This window comes from Urocampus carinirostris, chromosome 17 (assembly GCF_059441175.1).
Source record: "Urocampus carinirostris isolate Australia breed hairy pipefish chromosome 17, RoL_Ucar_1.0, whole genome shotgun sequence".
Lineage (NCBI taxonomy): Eukaryota > Metazoa > Chordata > Actinopteri > Syngnathiformes > Syngnathidae > Urocampus > Urocampus carinirostris.
The window spans coordinates 17,591,817-17,611,686 of NC_142365.1; the positions used below are offsets into that span (position 1 = coordinate 17,591,817).

At 37.2% G+C, this 19,870-nt stretch overlaps 1 protein-coding gene across 1 annotated transcript; it reads right to left on the minus strand.

Moving 5' to 3' along the window:
- Positions 1-1,234: 1,234 nt before the first annotated feature.
- On the minus strand, positions 1,235-19,337 carry acat1 (acetyl-CoA acetyltransferase 1). The gene is made up of 12 exons (XM_088321585.1): positions 19,194-19,337; positions 16,788-16,835; positions 16,596-16,713; positions 13,858-13,953; positions 12,439-12,539; positions 11,270-11,413; positions 10,027-10,177; positions 8,589-8,684; positions 8,394-8,507; positions 6,497-6,561; positions 4,184-4,341; positions 1,235-1,591 (listed from the first exon to the last, which is right to left on the minus strand). Exons 1-12 carry the CDS (start codon positions 19,242-19,244, stop codon positions 1,471-1,473), a joined length of 1,263 nt encoding a protein of 420 aa, XP_088177711.1. The 5' UTR covers positions 19,245-19,337; the 3' UTR covers positions 1,235-1,470.
- Between the last annotated feature and the right edge of the window lie 533 nt (positions 19,338-19,870).

Here is a 19,870-nt window from a genome sequence, read left to right on the forward strand (position 1 = left end):
TTGTAATACAGTATAACTGTACTAGTAAATTTGTAGTAATTCTATACTTATTTTTTATATTTTTCGAATAAAAACAAAATAATATATTATGTCCCTGTTTTCAAGCACTACATTTGATATTTAGTTTTGTAGTATTTTTGTTGTATTTCTGTTGAAGTATTTTACAGTGGACACACAAATTGACAATGGGGACCGAAAAAAATTAACGACTCTTGGGGGACCCCTAACGGTTGCAGGGCCCTAAACAGCCGCCTAGCTCGCTTGTGCCTTGGGCCGGCTTTGATATGTGGTCACATTTGTGGAGGTACTAAAAGTTATCTATTTTGGTTAATAATTTTAATGTCATTTTGGATTCTACTATATTTATATCCTATTTTCACGTTTTGTTTTTTTGAGAAAAAAAATCTGCCAGTAGAACAAAATTTTATTTTAAAACATTTGATTTTTTTCGTAGAATACTCATTAACATGGAGAAGATTATAAGCAATTGCCTTAACTTGTTTGATAATAAACTCCATCTAAAAACTAATATATTTCCCTGTTGTTCCTCATGAGCTGAGAACGAGTAAGGGAAAAAAGAGCAGGGAAAAAATAACATGCTGCCACCTGCTGTCAAGAATGAATGTTACAGTTAGATATTGAAAAGTGGCAAATATAATACAGGGAAATTTCTTGTGGCACACTAGACAAGACCTCAGCACACACTGATCGAATAACACCAATCAACTGGTGTTTTATCTACTGGTAATGTAAAAAAATCTTATCGTTTATGCAAGAACCTTTAAAAGAAAATGTAGACTGCTGATCCCAAACGAGATTGGTCAGTGTGCGGGGTCAAAATATCTCACACGCATGTCATAAGTTTATTCTGCTTTATACTGTCTTTACAATTGGACACGCCCCACTGGTGTTCGTTATTTTGACTATTATCACGATTGCCTCATAATGACGATATTCTTTGATCCTTACATCTGTTAGGAAGGATCTACTTTTTGTAACCTAGGTTTTTCATAAAAATGGCTCACAGGGAGGGCTTTTTCAACATTACAAGCACCAAACCTCTTGTACTAGCAAGTTCAAAATACATTAATATCTTCTCTCCTTATGGAGTGTCTAGTAAACAATAAACCTATCAATATCAAGGTTTGTGAAGAGCATCAAGTAAAAGACAACTGTGTACAAAGATCATGTGCTTTTTTACAGTGCATGCAAATCAAAACCACCAATCCAACACTTGTTTTATAGAAAAGCAATTATTTATTAGCCATTGCAGTTAAATATAAACTTCAGATTTCCAAGTGTTAAAGAAAGGAGTGTAACGTTGGAGTTGATGACGTCATTGGAGTGGAGCCCTTGTTTGCATTCTAAATAAGTCACCTTTGGAGAAAAACTGCACCCATTGTCATAAAAACGGAGCTTAGCAAACCAAACGTTGTTGAGGGAGGTGATCGTGTCCTCATTTCAACTTTTCTAAAACTTCTGGATGATAATAGAAGAAGCTCCACCGCCCCCGTTGCAGATACCAGCTACACCGTACTGCCCGGACTTGAGGTTGTGCACCATGTGACCCACGATTCTTGCTCCAGACATCCTGGAAGGCGACACAAGGGACATTATATCTGCGGTAGTCTTTATTTATTCTTTTCCAACAACTTGTATACTGGTACCTCTTTATTTGAGCACGTTTTAAGAACAAATTGTTTCAGTATTGTGTTAAACTCATTCAGTACAATAAGATATATGTTTTGAGAAGCAAAAAAGTTGAAAATCTCTTTTCTTTCTTTCTTTTTCAAACTATAAAGGCTTTAGCTCAGCTCATCAGTAAGTATCAAGCCTCTGGGAATTATTTCAGTCCGAAAAAACACTATTAGATGGCAGGAGTGGCTTTGATTAGCCTGTTATTCCACACAGATAGAGCCCCCACTTCCTAATCTTGCTTCTTGTATCCATCGATTGAAGTGTATAAGTGGCCTCATATGGCGAGTGGTTAGTGAAGCAGTGTGTGAGAGAAGCGAATATATGGATGAGTACAGAGAGAGATTTATTTTTCTAAAAAAGATAAAGTCCCTTTGTCACTGTTGGGGCAGAGAGGATGACGTATTGCGCACGTTTGCAGGAACCTGATCCTCATAGTGACGGAAATCGTGTGATTATGTCACCGGAAACATAAGGCGCGAAAAAGTTCTTACAATGTTAATGCGACATCCATTCAAGTTCAGTGTTCTTGCTATGAAATGTATTTAGCAGTGTTTGTAAAAAGCCTTTTTTTAAATATTGGAGGTATCACAAATACACAACAAAGAAAGCAGAGAAGTGAAAGTTTTGCACAAAAAGCCGTTTTTCTCAGACGTTTTCTTGGAAACAGGTTTCTTTTAAGAAACTTCAATGGTTGACTGTTGTTTACAACACAATGGTAAAGGCTAGAAAATATTTTTTTCTAATGAAAGATGAGAGGTTGAAGCTTTTATGTGATATGTCCTATGCCAATACAGCTAGATAACTTAAGTGTTCCGTAATCCTTCAAAAATGAGTAAAAATGTCAAAAATTGACTGCTACCGGATCTTGCCATTTGAGAAAAACGTAAAATCTACCTAGTCTTATAAAGTAAAATAAATTTCATGAGAAGTCTCAGAGGCTAACACTATACTGCTCACTGCTCGTGACAGCAACAGCTTGTCCATCTTGTGCATGCAAACTACTACAGTGCTGTATAAAATGTTTTAGGAGTAAATTCCTATAAAGTTACAGTAACTTAAGTTTACAGTAAGTGCTTATACATCATTAACAGTCTCTCGATCTCATCATACCTGTCAACCTCAGCCAGATGCTACGCGCATTATTGGTTAAAATTCCCCTTAAATAGCTATAATAAACCTTACAGGCACAACGCAGCACCTAGTTATTCATAGCAGGACAGACTATGTAAAATACTGCAACAATAATAACAATATAGAATGATGTTGTCATCTGCAAACCAGTGACAGTGATGATTTGGATTAGAACTGAAATAAGCAAGACGAGATCTGATTTTATACCTTTTTTCCCGTATAAGTTCTAATATGACGTAAAAAGTGCAAAATGATGAAAAAAAATTATAAAATAAGGGGACACTTATAAGTATGAGATCAACTTCAATACTTCAATTCCTCTGTACCACACAAACTTTGCGTGGTGCAACTGCCTCCATGGTAAGTGTCCATTCTAAATTTGCATTTCATCTCATGACTTTCATATTATTTATCTTACCGTATTATTTTGTGTTTAATGACTATTAGTCCGTGTTTTAACTAATGAGGAAGAAGTGCTTTATAGCTATTTATCATTCACTTCGATGCTTTTGGAGGACAGGAACGGACCTATTAGTTTTTAATTATTCAATCAGTGTCTGAAATAACGCCTGCCTGGACGCAACTTCTTTTTTTTTCAAATCAAATCAAATGTTTGCTGTATTCCGATTTCGAAATCTTTGTTCGGTTTGAAAATTTCGGAATTCCGGTTTGTTTGGCAATTTGCATACTTGGCAGCCAGTTAGAAGCCTGCACCGAATAACTTCGTGCTTCCAGACTTTCCCGAGCGTTATAAAGTTGCACATTTGCTTATCATTTTCCAAAGAAGACACACAGAGAACACAAGAAAGATGGAGAAGTGGTTTGGAATCAAGCCAAAACCTCAGCCCACACAAGAAAGATTCAAAAGTAGCTAACAAAATTAATGACGCTACAAAACGTAAACATACATTAAAAGAATCATGGAAAGAGGAGTTCACATGGTTTGTAGCAGACGACGCAACGCAAACATTGCATGAATGAAGATGAGTAAATACAGGTACATGGTGATGGCAGATGGAAAACAGCGATGTCAAATACATGAAATTGATTTTATAAGTAGATTTCAAAGTGTTGTTCTGATATATATTCTGATTATAAATCCTTAATACTTTGCAACAATGTTTTTCTGATTGTGTTTCAAGTTGTGAAAAATGGGGCAGGCAACTTTATGGCTGGGCAGGCAACTTTTTAAGAGTTGTCTTCCCTGGTGTCTGGTAACTTTTTGTCATAAGTTTCAGACACTGATTCAATATCGACACCATTTACTCACTACATGAGCAATTTGGGCTACGAGCATGATCCTGTAACCAACGAAGCTTGTACCCGCATTAGTGGTACCAATGTATTTGCTTACCCAATGGGATGTCCAAGGGACACGGCTCCACCGTTGACATTGACTTTAGCGGGGTCGATGTCCAGCATTTTGATGTTGGCCAGGACGACCACGCTGAAGGCCTCGTTGATCTCCCACATGGCGATGTCGTTTTTGGACAGCCCGGCTGCATCCAAAGCCTGACAACCCAACGTTTACCGTAAGTTCTGGACTACAGAGCACACCTGGTTAAAAGCGGCATACGCAACATCAACAGCAGAATTCAATTTTGTCTTTCTACAAGCCTCACTGGAATTTAAACTGCAGGCTTAAAAGTGGGGTGCATTGTATGAGGTGTCCTTAATAAAGTTTAAATCTATCTTTTAAGTACAGACATGGCCCTACTAGAGAACGAAATACTTTCCGGACGATCGTTCGTAAGTTGAATTTGTTGGTAGGTTGCTTCGGTGCTATATTTTGTATGGTCAAGGTTTATATAAAAGTATATTTAAGGCTTGTATAAGTAACCTGGATCGTTCTGTACTAAAAAATAAACATTTCATAAAATAATCTGCTCTATAAAGATAAAGTTAAGTGTAACTTACTTTTGGAAGAGTTAGGCTACTTCCTCTTTCATGGAAGAAAGTGGGCGGAAAAAAAGCGGTACAACCATTTTCTCAACCGCATCAAGCTTTCTTAATCCACTTTCATTTCAAACGAAACGGCTCGGCTCTTCTTTACAAATTACACCAAACATATTAAATGGATGCATGAGATATTAAACAATAAAAATGTCAAAGTTTTTAGCACGCCGAAGATGCAGTATAGAATGTTTACACACAAACTAGGAAGAGAAAGCGGATTTCTTCTTCGGGGTGGATGTCGGGTGAGCTCTCACAGCGCCACACAAACACTACAGTACTGTCCTGTACTTGGAAAAAGGTGAACACAATACGAAATCTAACTTACAGCAATGTCCAGATATTTTTTGACATCCCGAAAAAAATGTTCGGATCTACAGTTTTTCATAACTCGAAAGTTCATAAGTAGGGGAGCGACTGTATTTGTTAGGCTCCACATACACCTGACGCCAACTGCGTGGGGAATTTGGCATCGACGCCTTTCGCAGCAGAGTGCCAACGGCATCGTGCCCTCAGACACCTGATGCCCTTGACCAAGACGTTTACGTCACATATTTTCATATAATGTTACCATTCCATATAGTTAGATAGCAATTACAAATGCAGTATTTACTAATGCGGCGAAAAGGCAATTGAGAGCTGCTTGCAAAAAAAATGTGAGCCCTGTGTTGTAAGCTATAGAAACGGCTCTATGATACGGATAGAGAAGTTTAGCGTTTTTGATAACTTCCAATGCAGTTAAATTTCGATAAATAGATTAAGGGACTTGATTTGTGAGTAAAAAAGCCAAAATATTGTGAACGGATTGTAAATATTGAATTAAGTACCTACTATAAACCTCACCATTTGCTCTTGTTATGTATTATTTGAATAACGTTGACAAAAACGTGGACTAATTTCTCTTACAAGCCAGTTGCTAGGCACCAACCAAGGCGGCCCGCTGGAAGAAAAAGGAAGCTTGTAGTCCAAAGTTTACGATAGATTATTTATTTATATTCTAGTCAAATAAATTTAGATATTACGTTTGCATGGATATTATTGCATGAAAAGATTCACTTGGAGACACGCTACAATAATCAGCCAACCGCTACTTGTGAGAGGACTGATCCTACTATATAAACAAAAACATGTTGAGGTAAATAAATAGCTACAAATATATGCCATGTAAATAAATGAACATGTAAAAAAATCCTCGAATACATACATATGTGACATAAATACAGTATATTATTGTTAATGCATTTTTTTCATTTATTTTATATATTTTTTTCAGTATTACTTTTGTTGTGAAATCTTTCACATTAAAATGTTACTCAAATGAGGAGTCGGCACAGTTGCCCTCGCTTTTTACTTGTTGATGCATCAGTGATGAATAATTTGGCTAGAGGTGAAAATATTTTTGAAGTTTTTATGGAAAACATTCGTAAATTGCTATAAAATGGCATAAAACTATGGAAGATTTGTAATATTTGGTAGCATTGAAGATAAGCCAAGCCCTATTCTCCTCAACACTACATTTTGGAAACATGTTGCCTGGAGTTGCATGTTATTCTAATATGAGATAAAAACAAGCACACACACAAAACAGAAACTAGATTATGTGTTTTGTTTCATTTTCTTAATACAGGATGTACATTTTATTGTTTGTCCGTAAGAAAACAGTTCTGGTTCATCCCTAATTGATCAAAATGCAAAGTAAATTGAGTGTACACACCTTTGGTACAGCAAATGCAGGAGCGATGGGGAAATCAACTGGGGCCACAGCTGCATCAGCAAATGCTAAGACAGCAGAATGAAAATATCAGAAAGTTTACTTTAAAACTTTTAAACCCAGATTAAGCGCCATTATTAAGCATAGATACCTAATATGTCTAACATCCTCTGTTCAGAAAAAGACAGTCAAGTTATTACTTTTACACATCAACGCCTGTGTTCACTAGCGTTAATACGATAACCTTTTTTAATGTACTGTTAGGCTGAGCGATACATGTCACTTGCATTTGTAGCGATATATTCTATTGATTGCAATTTTTTTTAGGATATTTATTCATCTATACCACAGGGTTCCTTCAGCTTGACGCAAGTTAAATTCAAGACTTTTTAATGCCTTTTCAAAACCTAATTTAAGACCAAGTCGACAAAAGAACCCAATCGGAAAAAATAAAAACGGCACTTAAAACAGAGGCAATTTTAAACAAATGTTTTTTTTTTTCTTTTGTTTTTTTAAATCCCATTTTGGTCCAGTTGGAAACTTTCCATATGAAAAACATAGCACTCTACAAAGTTTTTTTTCATGAAAAACAGTATAAAAAAAATGTTGACAATTGATAAATGTTACTGAACCTTTTTAGTTCAAATATAAATCTTATTCATGTGTAAACATTGTTAAGACTTTTAAATATTGGATTTAATTTTAAAGACAATTAAGGCATAATTTTAAGAATAATGAATTCAAATTCTGTGAATTTCCCAGCGGGGATGAATAAAGTATCTATCTATCTATCTATCTATCAATGCCTTTTAAGACTTTTCAAAGATCCGCAGCAACCCTGAAATTTGTAGCTATGTCAATCTTACAGCCCGCGGGCCAGATCAGGCACATTGGAGGATTTGATACGGCCCGTCATACATTTCTGAGTAAGTTAAGAAAGAAGTGTGGTTCTAAGCCATTTGTTTCAAAAGTTAATCTTTTTTTTTTTACAAATGCAAACCAAATGCTCTCTCTCTCTCCTGTCGCTAGGCAGTGTTGAGTTTGTATACAGTGATGAGTTGGTTCTGGTGTAAAACTGCATTTACTCAGCTGTTTAAACAAACCAGTCAACACATTCACTGCCGAACATATGTTTCTCCCATTGTTTGTGAAAAAATGTTTTGAGGTTAGAAAAGACTGTCATCTGTGGTTATAATATGTAGGGTAGGTTACTAATGTAGGCTGAATGAATAAGCATTACACTGAGAACAGTAAGTCTGGATCCGGCCCCAGATTAATTGAATAACTTTTTTCTTTCTGATTACCAGACAAGGCTTTATTTCTTTTTATAATATTTTTTTATAATGTTTCCTATATTGTCTCTAACTTTTTTCAGATTTTTAAATTCCAATTGTATTTTCAGATAACAAATGAAATGAAATGATCTGCATTTATATAGCGCTTTTCAAGTCAATGACTTCCCAAAGCGCTTTACATTGTGCTTCACATTTCCCAATAGCGGCCGTGATCTGTGCAGCCATGTAAGGCGCTAACCTGCTTATTGGGGGTACTGGGGGTTCAGTGTCTTACCCAAGGACACTTCGACATGTAACACGGACAAGCCGGGATTCGAACTGGGATCCCTTAATCCTAAAACGATCGCTCTACCTCCTGAGCTACTGCCGCCCCAAATATTAATAAAAATTGCAAAATCACTACATTGTAAATATTGTTGCTTATTTATCATGACATTCTTTTATATAATTCATTTACTTGCCCTCGTGTGGGTTTTAGATCAGGGGATGGTGTCATAATAGTCTGTAGTTTGCAATACTCTGTGGTCTGTGCATCCCTTTCAGACTCCTTGTGATTAAGGGCGACACAAATAAACATGACTTGACTTAACTTGAATGATACCTACACACAATCCTTGCCAATGGAGTCACGTTATGTCTTTTTGCAGCTTCTGCTGTCATCAATACAAGGGCAGCGGCACCATCGTTCAGAGTGCTGGCGTTGGCAGCAGTCACTGTTCCTAGAATAAAAAAAAATAGAGAGAGTATTTCAAATGTAAAAATCTATCAAATCCAATACCCAAGAATAAAAAAAGAATTACCATTCTCTTTCTGAAACACTGCTTTAAGTTTTGGAACTTTGGTAAAATCCACTCGCCTCCATTCTTCATCCTCAGAAACCACCACATCAGGTTTGCCTGGAAAGTCATATATTATTTACATAAGCATGTAAATCAGGGATCTCAAACTTGTGGTCCAAGGACCATTTGTGGCTCACGAGGTGATGAATTGAGGTGTCCACCTTAATATGAAAGTTTAATGTTAGTACGGCCCGAAAATCTAATATGGATGTGACCTATGTGCCAATTATTTAGACAGGGCTCAAAATTGGGAACAATTCACTCGCAAATACCGCCAAAATTAGAGTATATGTCGGATAAAAACACAAAACACTGTGGTTTGCCTGGTGTTTGTGAAAGTAAATGTACTTGGACGGACATTTTGAATGAAAGCATGAGACGGAGCGAAATGGACTAAGACGGGGAGAAGAGGGAGATTAGTTACGCATGCACTTCTGACGAATTCAATGTTTCTATTTTTTAAGGTGCGCCGCTACTTCGCGGATTTTCACTTATCTTGGGTGGTTTTGGTCCCCATACTGTATTTGGTTTCTCAAATCTTATGTTCCCTATTATTATAATTCACTTGTTACTGATTTGTTCATTTTCTAAATACTTCTGAATATAGTTACTTTTTTATCTTTGGATCAGACAGGTCAAGCATATGGCTTGCGGGCCAGACACAGCCAGTTGGATGATTAAATGTGGCCCGCCATTATTTTCTGAATATGTCAAAAAAATAGTTTTTATGTCATCTCGAACAAATTATTTTTTTAAATAAATGGAAACCAAATGCTCTTCGCCCTGCATGAGGCCAGTAATGAGTTTGCAAGGAAGAGCGACAGTGGTCACATACTTGTCAACTTATACGTGGTTACCCCTATTGTATACTTTTTTTATCAATTCAAATTGTGTACACCGTACAATACTCTTTATATGGTAAAATGTTGTTGTTGTTGTTTGTTTTCTTTAAAAGAGCAATCTCATCTTGTCAGTTTCCCTCTATCCCGAAATAACCAAATATCTGGTAGCAAAGTAAATAGGTGCCCTGTTGTTGTTTTTTTTAAGTTTATTATGGCTTAAAAAGAGGACATGAAATCATTAATGAGGGAAGCAATTAGCGGAGGTTGACAGGTATTGGATTGAGGGACTTGATATGTAAGCAATTCCTGTACACTTCAAATTAATGTTCCTGCAACTGAGTGTAATAGGAACATACACACTAAAACCTAACTAACCCTAAAAGCTGATGCTGGTGGAAGGCAATCACAAGCAGTGAGCAGTCTGGAGTGGTAGCCTCTGGGACAGTTCATGCCCTGGATTTTCTTCATATAGCAGGGTATCAAAATTCTCGTGTGTAGAGGTGCCCGTATAGAGGTAAAACTGTATATATTAAAAAGAAAAAAAAAGCCCTACCAACCTCTCTGTGGAATGCTCACTGGGACAATTTCCTTTGCCAACACGCCTGACTCGTACGCAGCTTTGCTGCGCGTGTATGAGGCAATTGCGTAGCTGTCTTGCTCTTCTCTCGTGATGTTGCTCTTTTTTGCCGTGTTCTCTGCACAGTTGCCCTGTTTGACAAATACCCCACAAAAATATGACTTGTTTTTTTAGAATTAAAGCTGGTGGAAACAAAGTGAAAATCCAAAATCAAGATTCATTGAGGACAACCTACTGTGTTTTCTGCACGATAAGGCACACGGGCCTATAAAGGCGCACCACTAAAATGAATTATTTTGTCGTTTTTTTTCATACATGAGGCACACCGGCTTATGGCACACCAGATTGACTACAGTAAGAGGTACTGTGTTGATTCGTGTCTAAAAGTTGGACTATTTATACACTTATGGCTTTTAATAGAGCAATGACTGATCAGTCGATAGGGACTGCTGATTAAATGCAAAACATTGTATGCAACAGGATTCAAGCCCGGATTGTGGCAGTGAAGGGGCTGACACCTACCACTGAACCACAATTGGTAATGATGACATACAAAAAGGCATGAGAGCTTATTTCATTATCACACTATTTTTACTCACAGTGCCAGAAACACGGATTTGCTTAGTGCATTCTGACGGATTGAACAATGTTTCCGCTTCTTCACCTGTGAATCAAAAAACCTCTCAGTTTTAATATGTATACATATGTAAGAGAGCTTGTATAGTATTATGTTTAAAGACTTCCTGTTTTCCGTTTCTGTTTTTTTGCAACGTTATGGACGCACAGGTCAAGAAATTGAAAAACTGTTTACCCTATCTGAATGCACTGTGCAAATCAGTGTTTCTGGCACCAGAAAGAAAAATAGTGAAAAATGGTATTGAGATAAGCTCCAATGAAATGTTTTATGCCATCTGTACCACCAGAGGTCCAGTGGAAAGTTTTGGTGCTCTTATATCTATGACGCAGGTTTGAAACACGTTGCATACATTGAATTGCAAATAGCGGTGGCAATGATTAATGCTCTAATACCGTAAAACCTTGTGTAATAATGCACTATAAATGCTGTATACATTTCCAATCTTACCCCCCAAATTCTGTGGTATATAAGCCATACCAGGTTAGAAGGTGCATCATTTTCTGGTCAATTTGGGGTTTTAAAGTGTGCCAAATTGTCTGGAAAATATGGTACATTGTTGCTAAAGCTTAAGTAAGAGGAGTGTTACCATGTGGAATTTATTGTATACATCAGTGAGTCCATCCTTCACAATGAGGTCTTCCATTTTAACTCCACCATAAGACGGGGGTTCTCGGGTCATCACGTAAGGGACATTGGACATGCTCTCCATACCTCCTGCCACCATCACATCCTAAACAATCAGAAACATTTTTTGACACTCCTTTTTAAACATTCTAGGCCAATACTATACAAGACTTAGTTTATAAAAACGATTACAAGTTGTACAAAAGGTAATACTTTGTACAACCTCCTTTTGCTGTCTGCAATCACAGCCACAAGAAGTTTTGCACATCTTGAAACAATCTTTTGTCAATTTTTACTTACGAACCAGTTTAAGTTCCTTAAGGTTTGATGGTAATATTTGTGTTTCACATCTTTCCAGAAATGCTATAGATGATAGAAGTCTATAAGTCTAGTTTTTGGCCATTCAATGTGAACCCCCTTGGTTGCTTCTCTGATTAGTTTTCTCCTTCCTTGGGCTGAAGGTTTAAATTGACAGCCGGGTCTTTGTAGGTTCAGTGGTTGTATGCTCTCTCTGTTTTAAAATTATTGCTCTCACAGTGCTTTGGGAGATGTGTAAATGTTGTGGGATTATTCATTTAGCTAAACATTGGATCATTCAGAAGTCATCAAGGAACTTCTGGTGTCAGTTGGCTGGGCTGGGAGAACAGGTAATATATTTGCAACACCTAATTTTCAGTTTTTTGTTGTAAATATAATGTAGAATGTTGAAATATTTTTGTTCACTTCACGATAGTGTCTCAGATTTTGTTGATTCTTGGAATAATATTTTCCATTTTTCTAGCTTTAACCCCTTAATGTTCAACTAAAGTCACAATCCAAGACGTACCAAAAGTATATTGAATTTGGAGAATGTGGACGGTTTTGGTCTATTTTGAACAACACTCAAGGTTTGTCCAGAACTGAAATAATAACTGCAAGTGTGACTAACATTGACTTATCAGAGTTGAAACACACATAAATAGAAGGTTTTTATCATCGCCAGCAAATGAGTGGAACATGGGCATCTTGGCTGGAAAATAGTTGAGAAAATAGGTTGGTACTGGCCGAGAGTGCTATCAATCAAAAGTCAGACGCTAACGACCATATTGGGACCAATTTTACAAGTCTTGTTTCGCTAGGCACTCTACCTACCTGGTGTCCGCACATTAGACTCTGTGCTGCCATCATAATTGACTTCATCCCAGAGGCACAAACTTTGTTGATAGTAGTTGCTGGAGTGCCAAGTGTCAATCCTAAGAGTAATATGAAGGGGTAAAATCAATCTCTCAAATTAACCACTGAAACATTTCACTCGTAAGCTATGCCTTTTTATGTCATTTTGACAATGTCAAAATTATCATGTTTGTAATAATTGCAATCATATATTTTAATGTATGTAAAAACAAACCATTTTCATTTCTGGAAATAACATTTGCTACTTTCAAACTTACTAATGTATTGTGGTTTGTAAATCATGAGGGCAAATTTTGAAGCAAAATGAAACTGCTGCTAAGAACTACTGTTGAAATAAGGTCAGAAATGTCATTCATTTCAAAAGTTAAAAGTTGAGGGGAAAAATATATGTTAAAGATAGGGATGCATCAAAAATGAAAAACTTTTGACCCATAAAATGAAAAAAAAAGATAAGTTTAAAAAAAAAACTTAAAAGAAGACTAATATACGTTTCCTGATTTTATCCTGACTTTTTGAAGTAAATGCAGAACTGCCAAATATTTAAAATTGTATTTTGTGAATGGATGAATAGAAATTTCTTACTTGGATTTTTTTTTAATTAATCACGCCATTTTTTAGGTTTAAATTATTTATCATTCAGAAAAAAAGTAGCAATAATTGTTAATTTCATTGAATAATTTTGCAATGAATATAAAATCAAGATTTTTAATTCATTAGTTTTCAGAAAAAATGTGGCTATGTAACCGACGCAGTAAACCGTTGTAATTTTTTTCCGTTTTAAATACTTTGCAAAAGCAAAGGAGACTGCATAGGATGGCAGTTCCTTATTCTGACTATTATTCCGCTCTGTGGTTCGTTGTTTTGACATTATCATCGCTATCAGTCAATCATGTTGCTGTTTTTTTAAATTTCCAAACCCCGTAGAGAGGATCTGTTCTTTGTAACATTAAATAAGTAGTAATACAAAGCGAAGGCTCAGGGGAGGGCTTTAGAACTAAGAATGGAATTGGCTCCTCTCAATGCCTCCTTGAAAGTCCAAAAACCATTGATGTCTTCTCTCTAAATTTGAGTGTCTACTAAAGTTTAAACTTAACAACTGACTACAGAAGATTCTTATTATTGTGTTGATATGTACATCTTTTGCTACATTGGTCTGCTCATTTTAATTTTTAATTTACTCACCCGAAATAAAAATTAAGCTCAATTCAAATCAGCTCATGGAAAAAGAGTGTCATAAGCCCTACTATGAAGTGCAAGCATCATGTTCCAAGATTGACACAGAGGTGAGGGGCCACTGTATGGAGCCTTTCAGTGAAAAACTATTTTTGTTCAAATATTTGGACCTTGTACAAATATTCAACTGATGCAATGCCGCACCTGCTCCCAGCAAAGCTTGTCGGGTGGGAGCCTGTCCTTCTCCTGCTTGGAGCACGTTGCCCATGTAGACTTCATTCACATCTTCAGGCTTTATTCCTAAATTCATTGGTATTTAGTGATCAGTCTTACAAATGGGTTAATTATCAACATTAAAGGTATTCCCCAACAGATATATTTTTTAACATGGCACAGAACAGTACTGTTCCCCCCACTGTTATGCAAATATGTTGAAGAATATTCTACGCTCGGGAAAAGTTGAGAAATCTAGACTAAAAGTTGACCATTCTGGCTTGTTTGCTGTAGAGCTGTGGCGTCATTGAAGAAACACAACACTTTCAAAATTGTGAATCCCATTAGGACAACATGTAAGGTCAGACAGCAATTATAGTGGACAATGATTGTGGAGCGCTAATTTCTGCTTGGAGAAATTGGAAGTCTGCTTGCCCTGTTGTCGCTGGGGACCTTGTGACTGTTTTGTTTGAGTTGTGTGCTCCGCCCTCCATAAGCTGTGTGGGGTACGGCATAGGTTCCTTTTATGGCTTTACCTTTTAGGTAGTATGTGGCTGTTGTTTTGAGTTTTCCGCTGGGTATTTTTCTAGCCCCTCCCCGTTAGCATCGGGGCTGCAGAGAGATTTCCTGTTTTGTTTACTTCTGGTTGGCGCTCGTTGGCTGCCCACCGTGTGTTGTTTGGCTCTTTAGCCTGGTGTTAGCGGCGGTAGCCTTGCGTTTTTTTCGCCGAATTGCAGCGGTCTTTCGTTGAACGGTCCCGGTTAGACTCCCTTGACAGCTTTTTCATTGCCAGTTAGCCCCCTTTATGCCCGCTCGTCTTTTGTTGTACCATTACAGCATCCACCTGCGACACAACGCTTAAGTATTTTCCACAAAAACTTAATTTTGCTTAAAACCTCTACTACAAATTAACACGTAAATCATAATGGTAATTGGCTTGCAAGCGTGCTGGTGTTACTCCGATGGCATCACAGCTCAGGATGGCAAACAATAGACATGCTACCTTCAAAGTGCATTATCTCAGCAAGTAATTGTAATACTGGACTGTCTCAGAAAATTAGAATATTGTGATAAAGTTCTTTATTTTCTGTAATGCAATTAAAAAAACAAAAATTTCATACATTCTGGATTCATTACACATCAACTGAACTATTTCAAGTCTTTTATTATTTGAATATTGCTGATTTTGGCTTACAGCTGAAAAAAACTCAAAAATCCTATCTCAAAATATTAGAATACTTCCTCAGACCAAGTAAAAAAATAATTTTATAACAGCAAAACTAAATCAAACATTTGAAAATGTCCATTGATGCACTCAGTACTTGGTTGGGAATCCTTTTGCACGGATTACTGCATCAATCCGGCGTGGCATGGAGGCAATCAGCCTGTGGCATTGCTGAGGTGTTATTGATGCCCAGGATGCTTCGATAGCGGCCTTCAGCTCATTTGCATTTGCAGGTCTGGTGTCTTTCATCTTCTTCTTAACTATACCCCACAAATTCTCGATGGGGTTCAGGTCAGGGGAATTAGCAGGCCAATCAAGGACAGTGATGCCATGGTCAGTGCACCAGTTACTAGTGGTTTTGGCACTGTGGGCAGGTGCCAGATCATGCTGGAAAATGAAATCCTCATCTCCATAGAGCTTTTCAGCAGATGGAAGCATGTAGTGCTCTAAAATCTCTTGGTACACAGTTGCATTTACTCTGGACTTGATGAAACACAGTGGACCAACACCAGTAGCTGACATGGCTCCCCAAACCGTTGCTGACTGTGGGAACTTCACACTGGATTTCAAGCAACTTGGATTTTGCTCCTCTCCAGCCTTTCTCCAGACTCTGGCGCCTTGACTTCCAAATGAAATGCAAAACTTGCTTTCGTCTGAAAAGAGGACTTTGGACCACTCTGCAACTGTCCAGTGCTTCTTCTCCATAGCCCAAGTCAGACGCTTCTTCCGTTGTCTTGAGTTCAGAAGTGGCTTGACCATGGGAATACGGCTATTGTAGCCCATTTCCCGGACACGTCTGTGAACTGTGGCTTTTGATACCTGGATTCCAGCTTCAGCCCACTGTCTTTGAAGCTCCCCCAAATTCTGGAAGCGGCTCTTCTTCACAATTTTGTTAAGGCTGCGGTCATCTCTCTTGGTTGTGCAGCGTTTCCGGCCACATTTTTCCCTTCCAACAGACTTTTTGTGGATATGCTTTGAAACTGCACTCTGTGAACAGCCTGCTCTTTGAGAAATTTCTTTTTGTGTCTTACCCTCCTGATGGAGGGTATCAATGATGGTCCTCTGGACAGCAGTCAGATCAGCAGTGATTTAGTTTACTGAACCAAGCTGAGCGTTTTTAAGGCTCAGGAAACCCTCGCAAGGTGTTTCGAGTTAATTAGATGATTCAGGTGATTAGTTGAATAGCCTACTTGTATTCTTTTTCATGATATTCTAATATTTTGAGATAGGATTTTTGAGTTTTTAAGCTGTAAGCCAAATTCAGCAATATTAAAATAATAAAAGGCTTGAAATAGTTCAGTTGATGTGTATAGAAATCCAGAATGTATGATATTTTTGTTTTTTTAATTGCATTACAGAAAATAAAGAACTTTATCACAATATTCTACTTTTCTGAGACAGTCCAGTATACCCATGAAATAATATGTAGATTTTATGCAAAAATCATGTACAATTTGCTCACATTTTGCATGTTTAAGAATTTGGGAATACCTTAAACCAGTACCTGCTTTTTCTATTGCCCCTTTAATTGCAACAGAGCCGAGTTTTGTAGCTGGGACGGCTGCCAGGCTGCCCTTGAAGGAGCCCATTGGCGTCCGAACTGCACTAACAATGACTACTTCCTGAAACCGACACAATAACATTCTGGGTTTAGTGGACACTTCAAACACAATAAATGCCTAAGTTCTCAACTTACATTGAGAGCTGGACCAGACGTATATGTTCTTGACAGGTATTTATGAATCTGCAAATGGAGGAATGATGTGTATTAGGATAAACAGGAATTAAAAGGATAGTGTGTATTATTTTGTAGCTCCTAAAGAAAAAATAATAGTCATTTATTAATAAAAACAATAGAGGTACAAATAATTCTATTTTATAAACGCACTTTAATCAAAACGCTTGTAGGTCAAGAAATTAGCATTTATTTTATATAAAAACGAGCCTCACCTACAAGTTGCAGACATAATTGTATACTATCTTTCTGCCCTGGGTACCCGGAAAAGAAAATTGCAAAATGCTTGGTGAAATTAATTAGAAAATAAAATTTGTGTTGTTTGGTCACTTCTGAGACTCTGTAGTTTGTATTCTTCTTTATGCTTTTAGTGAGTCATGGGTATCCGAAAAAAAAAATTGCAAAAGGCTTGGCGAAATTAATTGGAAAATGAGATTTGAGTTGGTCACTTCTGAATCACTGTAGTTTGTATACTTCTTTATGCCTTTAGCGCTCGTTTTTGGTTGGATGACACAATATAGTAACATTTAAACTTCATCATTTCAGGGGAGTCCATAACTTCAGGGTCCAATCTTCTCGCATTCTCGCAACATTGAAAAGACATTGTTCCACAGGAAAAGGAGTTAATGTATTACAATTTCGATGATAACCTTTAAAATATGCTTAATCCATCCATACAATATGTGCAACGCTTATCTTTAGAAGGGTCTTTGGGAAAATGCGCTCAAAATCTGAGAATTTAAAAGTATATATTGTATGTCTTATATGTAACGGGTGTAATAATAACTTTTATTTTATTGAAATTCCTGCTAAAATATGTGTATAGTTTTTGGTAAATGTCCTGCAATGCTGAGTCCAACAGTGCCATCTGCTGGTATGGGGTGGGGTTTGGTTTTGGCTTCTAACATGTGACCAGGAGGCGGGGTTTTGTCAGTTTAACCAGAGTACTACAAAGGTAAGACATATCTTTTGGTGCTCCACAAAATAAGTTAATTTTAAACATTATAACCCCAGCTGACAAATCTCTCACCATGCATAGTAATGTGATTGATATTGTCAAGCTGTTTTGATTTATTTTCGTTTTGTTTCTGTTTTACTAAATATTAATTCCCCTTGTAGAGATCAAAGAGATCAAACCCAGCAGAAAAAGCTAATGTTGTGACTCATCCATTTGCAGGTAAATTGTACCCATTTTTATACTCATTATTGTTTTTATTCCTATTTTTTCATATACATTAAAAAAGGATGATGTTGGTTAAAATTCAGAGTAAAGAAAAACATGTTGAATTCATTGTAAACGTTAAAAATCCACTATACGATCTCTTGTTAAAAGTATCTTGTTAAAATGCAAAGATTTATAAATGTATTGTGATATTCTAAAATGTATTTTCTGTAAAGTGAAAAGACAGCTCTTTGATATGCTTTGTTGTCAGTTTAACCAGAGTACTACAAAGAGATCAAAGAGATCAAACCCAGGAGAAAAAGCTAATGTTGTGACTCATCCATTTGCAGAAACTGTAATAATAAAAACCTCATCATCCAGTCCAGCGTGAATGTGGATCTTTGGTGGGACACGTACAACGCGGTTACATATAGATACATATGCTCAAAAAATATAAATCAAGAGTTTCTTTGAGTATATGTTTAAGGAGTCATTTCTTTGTCTACTGATTTTCCATTTTGTGAGGAAGGGTACTGGTGTTGTTGTTTTGATTTGGAATATTCTTACCTGCAAGGGAAAAAAATGGAATAGGGGTATGTGCTTAACATTAAGGCATTAAGGCACATCTTTATGTAATTTATACTGTCTTGTATAACTGTTTTTAAGCAAATATTTTGTTGTGTCCTTCTGTTGATTAGTGGTTGATGATTTTTTGGGGGGGTGCTGCAAAAGATCCTCGGTTCGAGACCTAGATGAAACAGGTGCCCAGGGGTGGCATGGGCGTCATCAGGCTGTACTTGCCCAAGACACACCACAGGAAAGTGTGCCCCTACAACCCTAGTGGTTAAGGGATCCAACCGAGCACCAACCTAATCTTAGTACTGTATAAAGCTAAAAACAATGTTATATTATCTGGACTGGTGCAAAAAGAAAGCTCTCATTGTTAGCTTATTCAAGTTGATTTCGCCTTTTACTCTAACAACTGTAAAATGCTTAGCGATGACAAATATCAACAGGGTGCAAGAAAAGTGAATGCATTTTAACTTTAATTCGTGGTCATGTCGTTGGAGTCTTGAGGGCATAAACGTACATTTAAAAGTAAGCTAGTTAGCATAGCCGCTAATGTTTAGAACTGCAAGAGTCCGTGACACAAGACAATGACTTTTGGCTGCGGTCACGTGTGACTTTGAACACATTTTACTCACAAAGTGCTTGCATGTCCCAGCACGAAGCGTCAAAAGTCCACTAGTTGACATTTTGTTAACCCGGCGAGCAATCGTATGGGACAACTTCACCTTCAGATAGGAACACAGGCGGAGGGTGCACGCAGCCAATCACAGCGAGAGGTATGTCCCTCTGACGCAACATGATTACGCCTCTTTGAGGACCAATCTAATAATAATAATAATAAATGTTTATTGAAGGTATTGTTGGATACATTAATCAAAACATGACACACAAAAAAACTAATGCTGAGAGTGAGCATGGCCAAATATGGTCACCTTACGCCCCCTCCCCTAAGAAAATTTGACAAATCTATTTCTGCCAACCTTTGCTTAAAGGTTTGCACCGTATTTGCACTAATAACCCGGTCAGGCAAAAAATTCAAAATTTTTGGTATCCTGAAAGAAATAAAGCTTCCATGCAAGTTGCTGGTAGGTCTAGGCACCCGTAACTTATATCTGTGACCACGTAAACCATCAACACGACAGAACTCAAAAAAATGATCAAAAGGCACATCGATCATTCCATGCCATACTTTGAACACCAAAATTAAATCAAATCGAATTCTGCGGAGCTCCAAAAAGTCCAAGTTCAGTCTTTGTAGTCTTTCCGGATACGACAAGTTGTGCATCCCAGGTATCCGCTTCGTATACCGACG